Raw genomic sequence first — 8185 nt, 5'->3', positions numbered from 1 at the left:
CATTGTGAAGTTCAATGACTATAGTTGGTGTGATATCTAATCGATATTACTGACTAATTAAAAATGTAGATGTAGGTAGTTTCCTTCTATAACTCAATCATTAAATTACCGTTTTACTTTTGCTTATGGTTTTACATTATTAATTTTGAAAGCCATGTCGCGGCCCGAACGGTATTTGGTATAGACAAGGGCGCATAAAATAAGAACTTTAATTTTTTCAATAACGCGCATAGTATTTTATATTCACATTCTAACATGCGTGCAAAAAGAAAAGAAAAGAAACGAAGAAGAAGAAAAAAAAAAAGGTTCACAGGTGACTCCTTAAATCTCTTGGACTGGGCTTCGTATAAACTGCATTAATTGATTCAATTAGTATCCCCCATTTCCGCAATATGCCCTTCCGTACATATTTTTCTGCGCACGGTAATGACTTAGCTCCAGCATTTCCTCATATATTTAATATAGCAATTTCAAATTGGTTGAGTAAATATCAAACGAAGCGAGTTGGTGTTTGCCTACACGGTTTGTGTGTTGGGTTTTGAATAGAGCGGCAAACCGAATAGTCTCCCTCGCATCCGTTTTTAGTGTCGGTCGTCACGTTCCCTTCCCCACGGGGAGCGTTGCGTGACGACCGACACTAAAAACGGATGCGAGGGAGACTACAAACCGAAAGAACTTGGAGAAAAACTTCGACTCAAGGGAGAGACCTACCAAACTCTACTCACAAATATTCAGGAATCGAACTCGAGACCCCAGAGGTGAGATTGCAACTACACGCCACCCTTGATAACAGGAGGGAAACATATCCATCGTTGGATTAGATGAGAGATAAAGTGTGTGGGCAAAATCAAATAATTGGAAATATAAAACAAGTCACAATACTCAAGAAAATGTTGTTCTAATCTTGAAATATTTCACAAGAAGAAGAAGAAGAAGAAGAAGAAGAAGAAGAAGAAGAAGAAGAAGAAAAAATAAATAAATAAATAAAACAAAAAGACAAAACGACAAACAAAAAGAATCCGACAAAAGAGATATTAATATAAATTTTAGATGCTTTATTTACACTCTTTATTTCAATCATTTTTTATTAAAAGTATATAATCGATAAAATATTGATTATCCATTCTAAAGCAAATTTACAAAATTACGAATTATAAATCATAAAATGTCTGTAAAATTCAATAATTAGTTGTTAAAAAGAAGTTGAAGTCAAAAATGAACTTTTAAATTAAGACGGCTTCATTGCGATAAAAACACCAATTGAAAATAACTTTATAATGATGATGATAAAATTCATATTTGATAATCGGAGATTTAAATCAGAATTATTTCAATTGTTGTTTATTTAGCGAGACGTCAATATGTAAGGCAGTCACTCAACGAAAACACGTCTAAACGCGTTTTCAATTATGCCCCACGTACTTGAGTAAAAAAATAGACGAAAGGATAATTAAAATAGGAGATTGAATAGAGGATTACAGGTACAATATCGGCGTGCCTTTCATTGGTGTTATGACAGTTTTTAGTGAATAAAGATAGTGTTTTTCATTTCCACTTGCTGAGTAATCAACACTCTGCGTTTAGTTTTAAAGACGTTTTATTTTTATTACTATTTATTTATTTTCCAATTTATTTCCAATATAAATGGAAAAATATTATTAAATCATTGAAAAGATACTCAATATATCGTTCTGACCTTGCTTCCTTCGTCGGAGCCCATCAGTTACTGCGACAAACAGCTCAAGAGAAAAATAAGTCTAATTTAATTTTTAATGTATTTGTTTTCCTTTATGGAGGTCAGGTCAATATTCATTTATAGCTGCTTTTATATGTTATCCGTTCGCACCGACGTTGTCCATGCTATTTTTATGATCGTTCTCGTTCAGTTAATCGTTTATATTAACAATAAATCGTAAGGATTCATGGCCATTTCTATAATAATAAATAAGGAAATAGCAGAAGTGAATTGATGGAAAAAGTTTCGATTTTACGCTTTTTTTTTAGTGAGGACAGGCAAGGTAATTACTTGCTCTGCTTTCCTCATGTTCGACGTAGGTGTTATATTTTTAGTGCTTTCGTTCAAGATATTCGACCCTATACATTACGTATACTACCATAAGATCTAGTTGAGTTAATATTCCTGTCTCTATGTTTTCCTATTGTGTATTGGATTTTCTTGGGTGGGTGAACGGCGATGGTGAGCACTGATGCAAAGTAGACATAGCTCATTAGCATCTAAAGGAAGGAAAATATAAAAAGTTATATTCATAATATAAATGAAACATGAAAGGGAGTCAGTAAGGGGAAGAAAGGACAGAGAAAAGAATGAAGGATGAAATGATGGAGGGAGGGATGGATGGAGGGAGGGAGGGAGGGAGGGAGGGAGGGATGGATGGATGGATGGATGAAATGATGGAGGGAGGGATGGATGGATGGATGGATGGGTGGATGGATGGATGGATGGGTGGGTGGGTTGGTGGGTGGATGGATGGAGGGAGGGCTGGATGGATGAATGGATGGATGAATGGATGGATGGTAGGATGGATGGTAAGATGGATGGATGGATGGATGAATGGAGGGAGGGAGGAGGGAGGGCTGGATGGATGAATGGATGGATGAATGGATGGATGGTAGGATGGATGGATGGATGGATGGATGGAGGGAGGGATGGAGGGATGGATGGATGGAGGGAGGGAGGGAGGGAGGGATGGATGGATGGAGGGAGGGAGGGAGGGAGGGAGGGAGGGATGGATGAATGGATGGATGTCTTGCATACCTGAGAAGCTGAAATAAGCTGTGCATACCATGTTGAAGCAATAATATGGCCAGTACCTAAACCAATGGCACAACATTAACAACTAAAATCAAGAATGCAGATCTACAACACAAAATGACTCCCCTATTAAAAATTGTCCAGAAATAATAGATATGGGAAACAAGGAAAGCATAGCAGAAGTACACTTGCTCCTCACTTTGAGTAAGTTTCAGGGTCTTGGATTCAAATCCTGGACTCGGCATCACATGTGAGTAGAGTTTGTTATGTAGGTCTCTCCCTTGATTTAAAGGTATTGATAAATTCTCCAGTTTTCCTCCCTTTGCAAAGCTAAATTTCAATTCTGTGTAAATTAGTTGTGCTCTGACTTTGACCATCCCAGAGGTTATGTCAGAGTTTCAATAAATTTGAAGGCTTTTGAAGGTCATTAATCCATGAAGGAGATAATTCATGCTGTAATGAGAAGAATATGTAGTGACAGTGATCGATGGTCTTACTTACCACACAGTGTAGCCGTACTTATTGAATAGTATAACATGTTAGAAAACAGGACAAATGATGAAAATGCAGAGTCACCGATTTTGAGGCCATCAGTTGATTCTTCAAAGGCTTCATGCTGCAATTCAATAAAAAGATCTACTTACTAGATATTAGCTGCATGGATTTTTCCATTATTAAGTATGTAGCAGGAAGCATCCAATCATAAAATGCTCTTTTTGCAGCACCTTTATTCACCCCTTTAGCTTGGTCATAATGTTTTCCCCATTTTAGAGCATCTGTCATATAATGTTTTGCCCATTTCAGACCACGTGTCAGTCTCTTGAGAATAAGATTCCTTGTTTGAGTCGTATCCATATTCATGTGTCTTCTCATGTGCAACTGTTAAACAAAGAAATAATACTCTTGGGAATGACATGTGGTCTGAAATGCGGAAACAGTGAATTAGATCTATTAAAGAGTTTGTATGGAAGAAAACTGGAATTTCCAGGGGGGGGTCTTCCTCCATGGGGGGGGGGGGGGGGTATGGATAATTCCTGGAACTATACACAACGTATATAACATGATTTGCATTTCAGGATGGGACAGAGGAATCATCTAGTAACAAACCTTAATATTATACACCAGAGTGTAGAGACCAGCATACAAGAGTGTCATAGATAAATATGACTGTGCAAGAAATGACTTGGTTACAGTTTGGTGAAGGAACTGCTTGGTGAGTTTCACTGAAAATATAACATTAAATAATTTAACAGTCAGATCAATCTCTGGGTACCCTCTGGGTGATTCAATAGATTGCCCATAATTTAAACACAATTGGTGGACTTAGGGAGAATTTTGTCACACTTGCAAAGCAAATGAAAAGGTTACTAACATGCTTTTCCTTTGTTTTATATGATTTTTAGAGTGATATCGTATCAGTACCAGCTGAGTAGAGAATTTTTAGCCAATCACAGCATGTTTAGCTGTTTTACCACCAGCCCTTATTCCAAGGCTACTGTATCCCAACTTTTGCATATTTTTTGTTTTCTTTTGACTAAATATAATACATGTGCCTACAAGAAGCAGAAACGTGGAAAGGAAGAATAAAAACAATTTCACTAAAACTGCCATGTTTGCTTCGGGCAGGTCATTTTCTCCAATCATGCTTTGCACAGTCTGTGTTCACCACTCGGCTGGTAATGATGTAGTTAGTATATATCAGTAATGATGTAGAATGCAGTAACAGTCATCGAAACAAACCATATTTACAATGCAAATTGAACAGAAAAGCATCCTATGTACTGTAGCAATTAATCCCAAATGCCTTTGCACAACAAACTTTTTTCAAGTCTTAAACTCTTTTATAAAATGGGCAATTGACCAGTTAGGTTGCATTTGGGACATATCATATAGACACATGGATAGAATGGCACAAATATAATTGAAAAGGTTCTGAAACATTTTCAGGATTAACAATATGATCTACATTATTTAGGCTGTGGTGTTAGGTTCTGCTAAAAATGCTGGGAATTAAATGTACCTGAAGTTACAAAAACCAATAGAAGATTGACTGCTTGTATCACAACCAGTATTGCTATTGTCTATAATAAATAAAAAAATTGTAATGAGATAAAATCAATATATATTACCTATAAATAATAATGTACAGTTCCAGAAAATATCCATACCCCCATGCAGCACAGAGGGAATTTGTAAAAGCACTCCCTACCCCAAGGAACTTACAAGTTTTTTCCCTACATACTCTGAAATTTTGTTCTTTCTCTGACCCCCCCTCCCTCCAGAATTTCCAATTTCTTCCATGGGTTGAGTATGGATATTTTTCTGGAACTACACAACCATATGTGAGTGAACGATCACTGACTCTAAAGAAAATGTAGTTAACGGCTCCATTGTCAGGTAAAGGACGCAGTTTATGCAATTCAACATTGCCATGGAAGCACAGTGATGTGTGCTGTTAAATGCTCCACCTCTCACCAATGTGACCCAGGTTTGAGTTCTGCCAATCTCAGTGTAGCATGAGTAGTGTTGTTTGCTGGTTCTCTCCTGTGGTTTGAGGGCTTGACATGTCTCAAGCCCCCTCTCACCAATGTGACCCAGGTTCGAGTCCCGCCAATGTCATCATACAGCCTGTAGTATGAGTAGAGTTGTTGCAATTTTGGTTCTCTTCTGCTTTGGTTTCCTCCTTCCTCAAAAATCAAATTCTAAATTATGATTTGATCATTGAGCTTTCACCTAATTTGGAGCCTACATGTATATAGCTCTGTTGTGATCGTCTCATACTCTGATAAATACCCAATATAGATTTCAGATTATTTCTCCATTTGTATATTGCTACCCTTAATTTTATGTACTTCATGAGATCTAGAGCCTTGTACAGTACTGTAAAACAGGTGGTAACGAGATATTAATGATTTACTGTGTGATGCTTACCAAAATAAAGGTAGATCGTTCATCTTTTCTGTGTGCTGTGAAGCCTTTTAAGATTGCCAGCGCCAAAGTCCCTGTTATCTGGGAAAAAAAATCAAATCATTGCAAATAATGATAATAGTAAACACTTCAGGCTCTGTGCATGTTGTTCATATAATTGAACTTGCAGCTCTGTGACTGTTGTTTGTATAATTGAACTTTGTTACCCAAACATTCAAAATATTATCAAATGATGGGTTGCAAGCATGGTTTTTCTCTCGAGATCCCTAAATACTACATTTTGGCAACAAGGATTTCAACAACAAAAAATGGAGCAACCATGCAACTAGTCAGAAATCTGTCAAACAATTTATTCAGAACAATAGTGGATCTTATGCATGTGTGCTAAATAATGACTATGTCATGTGCAATACACTACACATTGCAGCCATCTTGGTAGTATTAACTATAATGAAAAGTATTTTGTAAACACTGTTTTTATTGCAGCTACATGCTAATCGAGACAACAGATGCACGAGGGTAATCAGACAATACACTGCCGTCAATCAAAAGAGATTTTTCGGTACCTTTACAAATTACCCTGATTGACGGTGCCAGTGTTCTCCCCAATTTTCCTCAGTTAGCACATAACAACGAAAACCATGGTAAATACGAGGCAATTCAAAAAGGCCATGCATGGTGACCAAACTTCAAATTTATCAAACTCCATAGCTCCATAGCTTAAAACAACCACTTTGGCATAGCATTTTGTTAAGTAAAAACAACAACAACAGAGAACCAGGAGAAAACTATGATAGAATCAAGGGGTAGACCCTAATACCATGCATTCATGCATGCACTCACATGTGCATGTGAATAAAACCAGATCCCAGAGGTGCGTGAGAGCCATTATATATAATAACTAGTAGGGTCTGCACACTACTGCTACATGTATACACCACCCTTGATTTTCTAAACTTAGGTCCATCTCATTTTTATGCATTTTGGTTACTCTAATATCACATAACTGACCTGCCAAAGAGCTGTAATCATCAAAAGATGGGATATTATCCATCTTGGAATCCTTGGTCTATAGAAACAAAATCTCATAGTTTACATTGTAGATACATCTCCCTGTCCTAATAAACCATTAAAACTTCTAAACCTAATTAGATGGATTATTACAGTCATGGCAATAAGAGTACTACGCTGTCCGGGAGGGGGGTACTCTGCTAGGATTTGGGTAGGGGTGTTCCGCTGGGATTCTGAAATGGGTGGTACCCTGTTTATGACAAAAAAATCAAATTTGTAGACTCTGTTTATGACAAAAGATATAATTAATTGCACTGAGTTCCTGTTTCAATGTTTCAATTATCATGTCAGCTTGTGTGTCGTTTTTTGAAGACAATAGTAACCAGTTTTGGTCAATACGAAAGTAGAAACCCTGAATATGACAGGAAACTCAGGAAAAAAGTTGGAACTTTAGCGAAATTGCATAACCCTATTAATGACAAGAAGCTTGAAAAACCATACCCTGTTGAGCGGATCATCCCCATATAGTCCATATGTGGGAGTACCCCCCCCCCCCCCCCAAGTGCGCTGTACAAGTAGCCTATCCGTATATTACTTTTTATTTCATGTTTACCCTTAATAAATGTGTTTATTATTATTACTATTAGATGTCCACTGAGAATCTCGTGCACTACATGCATTAAATACAACGAAAGTTACCTTCTATGAGGTGCAACTTCACTTCCACGATAAGTCAGCTGTTTGAGAGCATTCCCAGTATTTTCCAGGGTTTGAATCAAATTGTTCACTTGCTCCTGAGTTAAGACAACAGTTGGACTTTCCCGTCCTTTTTGATGGCTTTTCCTGTCTCCAGCACTACTCCGACTTGACGAAAAGTCATGAAGAGCATCGATCTCAGTAATCCCAAGGTGATCCGCTAATGTAGATAGTTTCGGTTCTCCACTGTCGTCAAAACAGGTTTCCGACGTCTTCCTGTCGTTGAGTAGAGGATGACGAAGCCCTGGATTGCTTGACATACCTTTACCTTGGGAAATCGTCGTCGAAGTTGAATTTACAGTAAAGATAATTTTGGTTTAAATGGCACCAGCTTGAGCTTGCGTTTTTCCAGGGCAAGAAATTTCTAGCACCTTTATGACCTTTTACCAATAAATGACATATGACTGTTACCAATCATTCGTATTACGCAACGTTTGTCTTTTAAGAACTTTTTGCACTTCAGGTCCAAAAGTCAACAGCTGTTCTGGCCAAGGGGGTTTTCCCATTTACGAAATCAAACGGCCTTGGCTAATATAAATGACTTAAAACCTCCAAGAATATATAAGGACTAATAAGAAGCTACGTACGTGAGAGATAATTGCCTTTTCAAATAAAAATGAAATATGATAACGAAGACGTGATATCAATTTTCTTCGATAAACAAAAGAAAGCAAAAGGGCAAATCTGCCCAGGCGTTACTTGTAGATACCGTGAGAG

The 8185-nt window shown here is 37.4% G+C and overlaps 1 protein-coding gene across 2 annotated transcripts; it reads right to left on the bottom strand.

Annotated features, from left to right (window-relative positions):
- Positions 1–1034: 1034 nt before the first annotated feature.
- On the bottom strand, positions 1035–8125 carry LOC116302704 (uncharacterized). 2 transcript variants are annotated; one of them, XM_031712066.2, is made up of 8 exons: positions 7412–8125; positions 6713–6770; positions 5705–5782; positions 4794–4854; positions 3881–3996; positions 3275–3389; positions 2777–2832; positions 1035–2235 (listed from the first exon to the last, which is right to left on the bottom strand). In XM_031712066.2, exons 1-8 carry the CDS (start codon positions 7726–7728, stop codon positions 2095–2097), a joined length of 942 nt encoding a protein of 313 aa, XP_031567926.1. In that variant the 5' UTR covers positions 7729–8125; the 3' UTR covers positions 1035–2094. The 2 variants fall into 2 exon arrangements, with proteins under 2 accessions (XP_031567926.1, XP_088894094.1); XM_089037968.1 differs by lacking the exons at positions 1035–2235; positions 2777–2832; positions 3275–3389 and adding an exon at positions 3396–3652.
- Between the last annotated feature and the right edge of the window lie 60 nt (positions 8126–8185).

The sequence above is a fragment of the Actinia tenebrosa genome, unplaced genomic scaffold (genome assembly GCF_029948245.1).
Source record: "Actinia tenebrosa isolate PJP-AT-01 unplaced genomic scaffold, QUT_ActTen_1.0 PGA_scaffold0__85_contigs__length_37466705, whole genome shotgun sequence".
Taxonomy (NCBI): Eukaryota; Metazoa; Cnidaria; class Anthozoa; order Actiniaria; family Actiniidae; genus Actinia; species Actinia tenebrosa.
This window is presented reverse-complemented; position numbering and strand designations above follow the sequence as displayed.

What these genes read in the sequence shown, in the direction of transcription:
- LOC116302704 (XM_031712066.2), bottom strand. Translation starts at nt 7,728, where the DNA reads ATGTCAAGCAATCCAGGGCTTCGTCATCCTCTACTCAACGACAGGAAG. An exon ending in CTCTGGTGTATAATATTAAG is followed by an intron (nt 3,390 to 3,880) that starts GTTTGTTACTAG and finishes ATTGAATTGCAG; the next exon opens with CATGAAGCCTTTGAAGAATC. An exon ending in AAGTACGGCTACACTGTGTG is followed by an intron (nt 2,833 to 3,274) that starts GTAAGTAAGACC and finishes CCATTGGTTTAG; the next exon opens with GTACTGGCCATATTATTGCT.